This window comes from Scyliorhinus torazame, chromosome 22 (assembly GCF_047496885.1).
Source record: "Scyliorhinus torazame isolate Kashiwa2021f chromosome 22, sScyTor2.1, whole genome shotgun sequence".
NCBI lineage: Eukaryota > Metazoa > Chordata > Chondrichthyes > Carcharhiniformes > Scyliorhinidae > Scyliorhinus > Scyliorhinus torazame.
Genome location: NC_092728.1, coordinates 99,933,184 through 99,946,046, shown reverse-complemented (window position 1 = coordinate 99,946,046; position 12,863 = coordinate 99,933,184). Strand labels below are relative to the sequence as shown.

The 12,863-nt window shown below is 48.9% G+C and overlaps 1 protein-coding gene across 4 annotated transcripts in view; it reads left to right on the top strand.

Moving 5' to 3' along the window:
• Positions 1-1,441: 1,441 nt before the first annotated feature.
• Positions 1,442-12,863, top strand: part of camsap1b (calmodulin regulated spectrin-associated protein 1b) — a 140,378-nt gene continuing 128,956 nt past the window's right edge. For 2 of the 4 annotated variants that reach the window (XM_072488726.1, XM_072488725.1), the window contains exon 1: positions 1,443-2,392. In XM_072488726.1, the coding sequence (XP_072344827.1) occupies positions 2,215-2,392 (178 nt within the window). In that variant the 5' untranslated portion in view covers positions 1,443-2,214. Of the gene's footprint in view, positions 2,393-12,863 lie in introns of all 4 variants that reach the window. The other 2 variants (XM_072488728.1, XM_072488727.1) reach the window with 2 other exon arrangements.

The following is a 12,863-nucleotide window of genomic DNA, read 5'->3' as shown; positions in this document are numbered from 1 at the left end:
CCACTGTACCCTCTTTGTATGACATGCCGGTCGTGGACATTGCTTCCACCTGCAAGGGGGGGTGGGGGGTTGGGAGGGTGCAGGGTGGGACCCAATGCCAGTGACCATGAAGGTCACTGTGGCCTAGAATTCTTTTGCAACTGGATCTCATCAGGCTGCATATGGAGACCTCAGTGGAATAATGCAACCTGTTGCCCAGCACTGCATGAACGATCTTTACCACTGCAATATTCCAAAGGGTAAGGTCAGTGGATTACATTCTCCATGGATCCCTGCAGCCAATTTGAATGAGCCAGAAGATTCACGGCACTAGCAGGTTTCCCTGGTTTTCAGGGAATGATAGACCACACACATCACTAGAAAGGCTCCAGCAGGCCAGTCCTGCACATTAATAAACGATATTTAAATGTGACCACCATCAGAGAATTATACAGCTCTGCGCAAAGTACCTAGGCAGCAGCCATAGCTCCTACATTCTCAGGAACCCTCAAGTGTCAGACATGTTTACTGGATGTGATGCCCTGGATGGATGGCTGCTGGGCGATAAGGGCTACCCTTTGAAGAAATGACTCTTAATGCCACTGAGGATTCCTAGGATGCAGAGAGGAGGTACAATGATAGTCACGGCACAACCAAGGCCATCGTAGAGTAGACAACTAGGCTCCTAAAGATGAGGTTCTGAAGTTCGATACCTAGATGTCCCTCCTTCCTGACATGTTCCCAGCCAGAAACCTACCCGACAGAAGATACTTGGTGACCTGCCGTATTATTTGATATCCTGAGATCAGTGGGGGTGGAAATCAGCCAGTCTCTCACTGCCAGCGTTGTATTCCAGATTTATTAACTTAATTTAAATTGCATCAGTCACCACGGTGGGACTTGAACATTAGCCTGGGCCTTTGGATTTCTAGTCCAGTGACATTACCATCTCTCCTTAAAGTTTTCTGCTTCAATGCAGGCCGAGCACTGTGGAGCTGGAGGGACACAATATTTTGACCAGGAAATTCCTTGTCGACATAGGAGATGAAATAAATCCTGTCGGAGACACCAATATCAAATGTTAGAATAAAGTAAAGGCAACTTTTAGAGAACAGCTACAAGAATGAGCACAGAATTTATTTCAATTGTTGGTCAGTGAGAAATAAATTATCAAAAAACAAAAAAACTTTCAAAATTTGTTCTGAGAGGAAAATCACACTCTGAACAATCGCTACAAACTTATAAAAATAAAAGTTTTAAAGTTGAAACCAGTAGGTCTTCAGAAGAGGAGGATTAGTTTTCCCTATTTGAATATCCCTCCACAGCGGTCGCTGAGCGACTGTTTCCTTGGTGACGACGCAAAGGCGTAGTGGGCGGGGCCTATCCCTGCGCGTGCGCAGCGGATGGGAGGTTCCATTCCAAAGTCTTTGGGCAGCCAGGGCGAGCGCGTGCGCATTACAAGGGAGCCCGATGTCCGCTCTCCGTGGGGGAGAGGGGAGGCGGGAGCAGGAAGAGAGAGAAAGAGAGCCAGGAGTCAAACGCTTGCGCTGTAGCAGTGAGTCGGACTCCTCACGCGTGCGCAGTAGAAGTGAAGGGTCGGCGCGCCGGCCAGGCCAGCCGAGCGTCCAGCGCGTGCGCACTAGAGAGCTTCTGAAGCGTCCGCCTTGGCGGGGAACCGGGCGTCCGACGCGTGCGCAGAAAGAGGGGAGTTGGGCGTCCGACGCGTGCTCTGTGGAGGGGAGTTGGGCGTCCGACGCGTGCGCAGTGTAGGATTGGTGGGAAGGGGGGAGGGGCGTTTCTAACGGCCGCGGCGGTGCCGCTTGTCAGTGAGAAGCGAGCAGTCAGTCGGTGGCTGGGCCTGGGAGGAGGGAAAAGGGCAGCAGCAACAGCAGGAGGTCGCGCACAAAAGGCCGACAGCCAGCCTTGACAGCAGCGGCTGAGCCATCATGACACGTTGTTCCTTTAAAAACATTGTTGACTGACGGACGGACCGGGTTGCTCGTTCCCAGGGCCCAGCCGGCCATTTTATTGTGTTGTGAGGTAAACTCCCATTCATTGGAGCGCCGGCGGCTGAAGGCCGCGCCTGAGGGAGGCGGCCGCCGAGCTCGATTCATGCAGCCGTCCGACAGGCTGGGCTGAGCCGCGGCGGCGGCGGAAAAACACCCTCGGCGGAACAGAAGATCACCCGTTGGATATTTATTAATTCTGTGGGGAAATTCTGCGATTTAAACATATATGGAGATGGTGGATGTGGATTTCAGTGGCTGCGGGGCATCTGGAGACAGCAGCAGAAAGATGCTGGAGCTGACTGACTCTGACTGCGCCGAGGTTGTACCTCTGGAGCTGTACGATTCATCCAGGGCCAAAATAGCCGCCAATCTGGCGTGGATCTTTTCCAAAGCATACGGAATAGGTAAAACGGGCATTTTCTAAACGTTGACGACTTCGATATGTCTTGTACATAACGTTTTTTGAGTCTTTTCAGGGACGTTGTATCCGGCCCTCTGCTTCATCACAGACAAAAGGGTGGGGGGGGGGGGGGGGAAAGTGGGTTTGGCAAGACACGATTCTTTGAATCCTGACATTTGCGATGAAGGGTTAAAATATGCAACTGGCTCTCCTCTTAGACAAATGCTCTGTAAAAGGGATATTTCAAAGCAGCAGCAGAAAGTATGAATGGATCCCTCTCAGCACTATTTAACAACACCAGGATTTGGGGATTAGTTTCAGAGCTGTGAATAGCTGCTTAGATTTTTGATTGAAGAGGAACTATTGATTTGGAACATTTGACTGTAGTACTTGGCAAACCTTCCAGTAGAATTCGTATCTACAATAATCAGACTTCCTTAAACGCATGTGTTTCTTTTTGCTCCCCATTCCATATTGACGCAGGTCCTATTTGGTCAGATAGGTAGATGTCTTTCTGAAGGAAAATATTTGGTGTCTAGAAAAATGTGAAACATAGGTGAGCAAAGGCAGGTATCAACTTCTTCAGTGTGGGCACAAGGAATGGGTTAAAAAATGTGAAATATTTGGATGATTTATGGCATTAGGCAGCAAAGAAATGTAGAACTACTTGTAGCACAATCAATCACTCACGAGACGAGATGAGAAGGAGTTAATCAATGGCTTTGTTACGCAGACTTGTTCCCCAGCAGCACAGTTACAGAATGATCCGGCGTCTATCCACCAATAGCCTCTCGGCATCACAGGGTACCATAATACCCCTAATGCATACCACCACATTCACCCCTTGTTAAAAAATAACCCGGCGGGGGTAGTGGGCCGTATGGTGGTAGGGGTTTACAGAATCTGTACCTGGGATGCCACTAACACAGTGACTATGCTCCGATATCAAACTACTAGCACTATTTACAATGCTGCTTTTACTGGGCAACTGAATTATTTACAGAGGCATTTCTTGCTTTGCTATAATGATTCGGTGAGTCGAATGGGCGCCCTGGTCGTCCTCCCCGATCGTCTCAGCCCCGGCGGTGATGCAGGCGCTGGCTCGGGCACCGTCGTCTCTGGGAGTGTAGCAATGTCTCTTCCTGCTTCACTACCCCTAGGCGGGGCCGGGGGAAGGACCGATCCACCCGGGAAGGGGGCGGCTCTGGGGCGCGCCGGTGAGAGGGAGGGAGTGATTGGTGTTGTGGGGGGGGGGGGGGGGGGTGGTGTGTGTGTGCGCCAGGTCCCGCAGAGAGACTGTGTCCTGTCGGCCGTCGGGGTACGCCACATAGGCGTACTGAGGGTTCGCGTGGAGGAGGTGAACCCTCTCGACCAATGGGTCCGATTTGTGTACCCGCACATGTTTTCGGAGCAGGATGGGTCCTGGGGCTGGCAGCCAGGTCGGGAGTGACGTTCTGGAGGAGGATGTCCTAGGGAAGACAAGGGGGCGTTCGTGAGGTGTTTGATTTGTTGTGGTACACAGCAACGACCGGATGGAGTGAAGGGTGTCCGGGAGGTCTTCCTGCCAGAGGGGGACTGTGAGATTTCTGGACCGTAGGGCCAGCAGGACGGTCTTCCAGACCGTTCCGTTCTCCCTCTCTACTGTCCGTTACCCCGAGGGTTGTAACTGGTCGTCCTGCTCGAGGCAATGTCCTTGCTGAGCAGGAATTGACGCAGTTCGTCGCTCATGAAGGAGGACCCCCATCGCTATGTGTGTAGGCGGGGAAACCGAACAGTGTAAAGATGGTGCAGAGGGCTTTAATGATCGTGCCCGCGGTCATGTCGGGGCAGGGGATGGCGAATTAGAAACTGGAGTACTCGTCAACCACGTTCAGGAAGTACGTGTTGCGGTCGGTGGAGGGGAGGGGGCCTTTGAAGTCCAGACTTGAGGCGTTCAAAGGGATGGGGAGCCTTTATCAGGTGCGCTTTATCTTGGCTGTAGAAGTGTGGCTTGCACTCTGCGCAGATTTGGCAGTTCCTGGTGGCTGTTATGACCTCGATGGAGTAGGGCAGGTTGCGGGTCTTCACGAAGTGATGGAACCGCGTGACCCCCGGGTGCAGAGGTCCTCGTAGAAGGTTCGGAGACGGTCCACTTGTGCATTGGCACATGTACCGCGGGATAGGGCATCAGGAGGCTCGTTTAGCTTCCCGGGACGATACAAGATCTCATAGTTATAGGTGCAGAGTTCGATTCTCCACCGCAAGATCTTGTCGTTCTTGGTCTTGTCCCGCTGTGCATTATCGAACATGAAGGCAACCGACCGGTCAGTGAGGAGAGTGAATCTCCTGCCGGCCAGGTAATGCCTCCAAAGTCGCACAGCTTCCACTATGGCCTGGGCATCCTTTTCCACTGAGGAGTGGTGGATTTCTGAGGCATGGAGGGTGCATGAGAAAAAAGCCACAGGTCTGCCCGCTTGGTTGAGGGTGGCTGCCAGAGCTACGTCGGACGCGTCGCTCTTGACTTGGAAGGGGAGGGCCTCGTCGATGGCGTGCATCGTGGCCTTTGCAATATCCGCCTTGATGCGGCGAAGGCCTGGCGGGCCTCTGTCGACAGGGGAAAGACAGTGGACTGAATGAGCGGACGTGCCTTGTCCGCGTAGTTGGGGACCCACTGAGCGTAATAAGAGAACAAGCCCAGGCAGCGTTTCAGGGCCTTGGAGCAGTGCGGGAGGGGGAACTCCATAAGGGGGCGCTTACGTTCTGGGTCTGGGCCTATAACTCCGTTTCGCACCACGTAGCTGAGGATGGCTAGCCGGTAGGTGCTAAACACTCATTTCTCCCTGTTGTATGTGAGATTCAGGGCGTTTGCGGTCTGGAGGAATTTTCGGAGGTTGGCATCGTGATCCTGCTGGTCGTGGCCGCATATGGTGACGTTATCGAGATACGGAAACGTGACCCGCAAACCGTACCGGTCAACCATTCCGTCCACCTCCCGTTGAAAGTCCGAGACCCCATTAGTGACGCCGAATGGAACCCTTAAAAAGTGATAGAGCCGCCCATCTGCTTCAAAAGCAGTGTATTTGCGGTCGCTCGGGTGGATGGGGAGCTGGTGATAGGCGGACTTAAGTTCCACCGTGGAAAAGACCTTGTACTGTGCAATCCGATTGACCATGTCGGATATGCGGGGGAGAGGGTACGCATCCAGCTGCGTGTACCTATTGATGGTTTGACTATAATTTATGACCATCCTCTGCTTCTCCCCGGTATTTACAACTACCACCTGAGCTCTCCAGGGACTATTGCTGGCCTGGATTATACCTTCCCTCAGCAGCCGTTGAATTTCTGACCGGATAAAGGTTCGGTCCTGGGCACTGTACCGTCTGCTCCTAGTGGCGACGGGTTAGCAATCCGGGGTGAGGTTCGCAATCCGGGGTGAGGTTCGCAAACAGGGAAGGCAGGTCGACCTTGAGGGTTGCGAGGCCGCAGATAGTGAGTGGAGGTATAGGGCCGCCAAATTGAAACATTAAACTCTGGAGGTTGCACTGGAAATCCAACCCCAGGAGTGCGGCAGCGCAGAGGTGGGGAAGGATGTAAAGCCGATAGTTCTTGAACTCCCTCCCCTGCACCGTGAGGTTCGCGATGCAGAACCCTTTGATCTCTACAGAATGGGATCCTGCTGCCAGGAAAATCTTTTGATTACTCGGGTGAATCGGAAGGGAACAGCGTCTTACCATATCGGGATGTATAAAACTCTGTGCTCCCAGACTGGATCAGGCAGGGCGTCTCGTACCCGTTTATAAATACCGTCGTTGTTGCCGTCTGGAGCGTTCGGGGCCGCGATTGGTCCAAGGTCACCAAAGCCAGTCGCTGTTGCTGCATCGGGGCGTTTTCCTCAGGCCCCATGGGGCCGTCCATCCCGGGGTCCTTAGCCGTCAGCCAAGGTGGCGGCGTCCACGGGTCGCACACGGTCGGGGGTGGACAAGATGGCGCCACGCATTGATCGCAAGTGGCCGGAGGAGCACAAAATGGCGGCGCCCATCCCTCCTGCATGGAGTCCGGGACCCAAGATGGCGGCACCCGGTGGCCGCACATGGATCGTTGGGGGGGTTGAGGTTAGGATCCTGGTTCTCCCCCGGAGATTGCGGCGACCCCCTGGGCCTGGCACACTGCTACAAAGTGCCCCTTTTTGCTGCACCCTTTACAGAGGGCTGAGCGGGCCGGCAGCGCAGTCGGGGGTGTTTCGCTCGACCACAAAAGTAGCAGCGGGGCTCACCCGGGTGATCGGGCGCTCTGGCAGCACAGGCCTGCGAGGGGTTCGGTTGCGGCGGGGGTCCACGGTGCCCAACGGGCTGCCGCGCGGTCGGGGGCGTAGGCACGGGCGTTCTGCGATGCCACATCGAACGAGGCAGCGAGGGCCCGTGCCCCCTTGAGGCCTAGTGCATCTCTTTCCAGCAATAACTGGCGAATTTGGGACGAAAGCATACCTGCTACAAAAGCATCCCGAATCACTAGCTCCGTATGTTCATTAGCCGGAACCGGTGGGCAGTTGCAATTTCTCCCCAGTATTAGCAGCGCTCTGTTGAATTCGTCCAGCGATTCCCCGGGGATTTGCCGTCTCGTCGCGAGCTGGTGGCGTGCGTAAACCTGGTTGACGGGCCGAACATAGAGTCTTCTCAGCATGGCGAGCGCCTCCTGGTAATCGTCCGCATCTTCGATGAGAGTATAAATTTCCGGGCTCACCCTGGAATGCAGGACCAGCATTTTCTGGTCTTCTGTAGGTACGCAGGTGCCCATTCGGAGGTATCCTTCAAAACACGCTAACCAGTGTTTAAAAGTGGCCACTGAATTTGCTGCCTGGGGGCTGATTGGCAGACACTCCGGAGTGATTCGGAGCTCCACGTTCTTTAAAGTTTGCGTAATAAATTGTAGCGTAATCAATCACTCACAAGACGAGATGATACGGGAGTCAATCGAAGGCTTTATTACGCAGACTTGTTCTCCAGCAGCACAATTACAGAATGCGGCTGCTGGGAGAACCCGGGCTCTTATACTCCACCTTACTGGGTGGAGCCAGTAGGCGGCTGATCCAATCGGGACCCGGCGTCTATCCACCAATAGCCTCTCGGCATCACGGTACCGTAATACCCCAAATGCATACCACCACACTACTGAGGTGATGGCAGGACTGACTTCCTTTTCAGATGGGAAAGCATGCATATATAAATGCAAAGCTACATTTTTATGCAGGGGAAGAGTTACTATAGAAGTGTTATTATGGTATTGGACTCAATCCTAGAGAGACCACCGTTCACATTCCACCCATGGTGAGTTACATGGAATTTGTAACAAAACATTCAGCCGACTAGTCTGTTTTATACTCTGTACAAGCCACTGGGAAATTAAAATATAGTGAGTTTTTGCCCTTCTGCTTCATGGGAGTTTTCTGTTTTGCCGTGGCTTGACATTATCTAACCCTATCAGCCTATGCTTCTATCCCTTTCATCCTCAGAATTTGTCTAGCTTCCCCTTAAATGCACCTTTGCAGTTAGTTCACTTCAGCAAAAACCTGCATTTAATGCAGTAAAACATTTTAAGGTGCTTCTTAGAAGTGTTTCCAAACAAAATTTGGCAGTCAGTCATGTAAAATGTCAGGGAGGTCGAGGTGGGTTTTAAAGTTAATCTTAAAGGAAAAAAGGATAGAGTGGCGGATAATGACAGAATTCCAGAACCTTGGGCTCAGATAGTGTTGAAGCGATTAAAGTTGCGGACCAGCAGGAGGCCAGAATTGAAGGAATGCAGGGATCGGAGGGCTGTAAGGCTGGTGAGGTTACAAAGATTGGGAGAGACAAGGCATTTGAAAAGAAAGATGGAAATGTTATAATCGAGGAGTTGCTTAACCAGGAGCGAATGTAGGTCAGCGAACATGGGATGATGACTGGATGTAACTTGATGCGGACAGCCCCTTAGGATCAAGGGCGACATGCTCCCTGTCTGCCCCCCATAATCGTCCGCTGCTTCCTGCAGAAAAAGTTCACTGACTAATAATCTTTTGAGAGAAAAATTCTCCTAATTTCATCTCCTCTTAAAAGAGAGACCGTTTATTCTTAAGCTGTGTCCCTTAGTACTCGTCTCTTCTGGTACCCACACTATCAATTCCCCTCAGGATCTTGATATGTTTCAATAAGACCACCTCTAATTCTTCTAAATTCCAATCGGTATGGCCCAGTATGTTCAACTTTTCTTCAAGGATAAGCCATTTCATCCCCAGGGATGAGTCGCATGAATCTTCTGTGTACTTCCCCTAATGCAATTATATCCGTACTTAAATAAGGAAGCCAAAGCTGCACACAGGACTCCAGATGTGGTCTCACCAAGGACCTGTGCAGTTGCACATACATATATATATATATGTATGTGTGTGTATGTATATATATATATATATATATACATATATATATATATATATGTACATACACACACCCCTAGACAAATGACATGTCCTGCCCAGTGGAGCTGATTTTCAGTAATGAGCCCCATGATGCTGGTTACGTTGACTTGGGAGATGATGCTGTTGTTGGACCATCTTCCTTGTCGCCATATGTGGAGGATCCTGTGAAGGCACCACTGGTGGTACTTCTCCAGTGCTTTCATATGCCTGCTATATGCTGTCCAAGTCTCTGAAGGGTATAGGAGTGCAGGGATCACGGATGTCTGGGTGAACCATGACTAGTCTACTCTTTCTGTACTTCTACAAAGAATTCTATGAAGTGCATGTCTTTTTTTTGGAATCTGTGCTAACTAGATTTTTTGCTATTTCTGGTTTACAGATGTTTTTCTACTACATCACTTTGTAAATTTCCATTCTCCTGCCACAAGTATCAAGTTTATTGATGTATAGTTTCCTGTACTTGTTCTATCTAACATTTTAATATAGGAATAGCTGTCTGTTCACCCACTGGCACTCTTTTGTTACCCGTTAGCGTGCACAAGTGTAGAAGTTGTGAAGTGGAAGTAGTAAATCTGGTAGTTTGTGAACTGACAACAGGAAAAAAAATGATTGCAAAACTGCCTGTTTGTCATTAAAATCCAACTGCTTTGTTAATGTCCTTCTGGGAACGAAACCAGCTATCAATTGCTGTGTGATTTCAGTCCCACTGTTAATGCATTCAGGGTAATTAGGGTGGATAATAATTACTGCCTTTGCCAGTGTCACCCACATACTCGAGAATATATAAAAATCGACCACTCCTGGTTTCCTGGATCCCTTATAAATCTGTTGGGAGTCATTGCAATATGTTGACATTTTACTTCAGTAAAGGGCCACTAATTCATTAATGTGAACATTCTGAACTTGCAGGAGAAGTTAACTTGTAATACATATTTACTTGAAGAATTCCACTATAGTATTCCATTTACTAAAATAATTCTTGTCAGTGATGGGCTTTGAAAGATCTATGAAACAACATGGTGCGAGTTTCAAATTTCTACTTCTGCACCAGAAATGCCAATTCCTCTTGTCTGCTGTATACAGTGTTTACTGCAAGATAATCTGGTGTAAGCAATACCTGTTTTGTTATGTTTTTCCAAACTGCTGCTATTTGTCTTGTCAACAAAAATTTTAGCAAAGCAAAACAATTTCTGAGTACTCTGGATACAAAAATAAATGTACCAACTCGGATATGAAATATAAGAAAAATATTATCTCAATAGTTGTTTTAGTCATTGCTTCTTTCATACCACTTATTGGATCATGCATCGTAACTGAGAGGATAATGATGAACCACTGTACATTGATTAATACTGCAGCCTTGAAAGCTTGTAAGGCATTGTTGGTCTTTTCCCTCGTGGAACCCTTTCTGTCTTCTCTTTATTTCTTCCCCCTCCTTTCTTGGCCTAAGCATCTTGCTGTGACTCAATTGCTTTACCTGACAATGTCTCTGAAATTGTCAGTTCATTGGGCAACATTGAAGGCCAGTTGAGCTTGAGATTTGAATCTGTTGCTCCTAAAATATGCTGCCAGCATTAACTCAGGCCATTGCTGCTAGAAGTTTTATTAATTTTTGTTCCCGTTGTTCCCTCCATTACTGAAGATGTTGTCTCTGGTTATTCAACCTTGACAGAATATTGTATCCAAGCCTGACTCAAACCTTGCTAGCACACATGACTTTACAGCAGGGATGCCTGTTTATTCCCTTCCTAGATCAGAATCATTAAACCAATTATTAGCACTTCTTCAAGCACCTTCAGATCAGCAATGGAAATAAGTTCTTCCATAATGGCCTAGATCTAATGTAATAGAGTGAGTGATGAATTATACATTATTTAATAGTCGTTAATATGATGTAGATTTACTTTGTGCAATGGGTGCTGTAACTGGAATCTTATGTTTAAATTCATTCTGGATAAACTATTGACTTGCACTGTTACCCAAACAGATCGGTGTTTCAGTGATTGAAGGACCATGACAATTTTCACCTTGTTGCAGATTGTAAGCAATGATATAAACAATCTCAAACTTAGTTTGGGTGTGTGTTTTACATTTTTAAAAATAAATTTAGCGTACCCAATTTTTTCCAATTAAGGAGCAATTTAGTGAGGCCAATCCATCTAACCAGCACATCTCTAGGTTGTGGGGGTGAGACCCATGCAGACACTGGGAGAATGTGCAAACTCCACACAGACAGTGACCTGGGGCCGGGATTGAAGCCGGGTCCTCAGCGCCGTAGATAGCAGTGCAAATGCAAATTTGTTATAATAGTTTATGCCGTAGCTTCTGAGAGAAGCAAGAGGCCCGTAGTGGGAAGAGAAATCAGTGATCCTGTCACAGTTCACTGCTTGGATTTTAGTGCACTAAATGCTAGTACCCGGTGTACCTGTTGATTGTGTGTCATTGCCAGTCATAATTCTCCAGTGCCCAGGTCAAATGGAGGCCGTTATAACTTGGAATTACTAATGTAACATGATAAATATTACATACGCTGGTTGCGTTTTTTATTAAGATAACAGGAGCTATTACAATCTGTGGATCTTGTCAAATATAATTGCTTCTACTGGTATCAGGCAAAACTCTGCTAGCACATTAGGGGAGGTGGTGGTGCAGTGGAATTGTCGTTGGACTAGTAATCCAGAGACCCAAGGTAATCCTCTGGGGACCCAGGTTCGAATCTTGCCATGGTAGATAAAGCATCTGGAAATAAATGTCTAATCATTACCATGAAGTCATTGTCGATTGGTCGGTTGGCAACTGGTTCACCTTAAGGAAAGAAACCTGCTGTCCTTACCTAGCCTACATGTGACTCAAGACCCACAACAACTACTGACCCTTACGTGGCCTAGCAAGAAAACACACAGGACGGGCGGTACGGTTAGCACTGCTGCCTCACAGCGTCGAGGGCCCAGATTCGATCCCGGCCCTAGGTCACTATCCATGTGGAATCTCCGTCTCTGTGTGTGTCTCACCCCCACAACCCAAAGATGTGTGGAATTTGCACATTCTCCCTGTGTGTGTCTCACCTTCCAACTCATAGATGTGCAGGGTAGGTGGATTTGCCATGCTAAATCACCTCTTAATTGGAAAAAAAATGAATTGGGTACTTTAAATTTAAAAAAACACCAGACGGGCCACCTGGCTCAGTCCCAAAATTAGGAGAGTTGTCTCACAAACTAGTAGTCATACTCACGGAATCATACCTTACTGATAATGTCCCAGGCATCACTATTCCTGGGTATATCCTGTCTCACCGGAAGAGGGGTGCAGTGGTATACAATCGGGAAGGAGTTCCCTGGGAGTCTTCAACATCGATTTTGGACCCCATGTGGTCTCATGGGTAAGGAAATCTCCTGCTGATTATCATGCACTGTCCCATCGTGAACACCACTTGGCGCACCGAGGATGGGCAAGGATGCATAATGTATTCTTACCAAGAGTCCTATTTCATCTGCTAGACTGGGACTATGACAGGTGGTGAGGGAACCAACACAACCTCATCGTCACCAACCTGCCTGCCGCAGATGCATCTGTTCATGACAGTACTGGTCGGAGTGACCACTGCACAGTCCTTGTGGGGACACAGTCCCATCTTCACATTGAGGGTACCCTACATTATAATGTGTGGCACTATCCCCATGCTGTGAACAGATTTCACAACTCTGGACTGGGCATCCATGAGGTGCTGTGGGCCATCATAAGCAGCAGAAAAATCTCACTTCATGGCCCAGCATATCCCCCATTCTGCTGTTACCACCAGGCCAGGGGATCAACCCTGGTTCAATGAAGAGTGCAGGAAGGCATGCCAGACATATTTAAAAATGAGGTGTCAGCCTGTTGAAGCTACAGCACAGGACTGCTGGCTTGTCAAAGAGCATAAGCAACAAGTAATAGACAGCTAAGCAATTCCACAGCCAACGGATCAGATCTAAGCTCTAGTCCTGTCACATTCAATTGTGAATCATGGTGGACTATTAAACAACTCCTGGAGGAGGAGGCTCCACAAGCA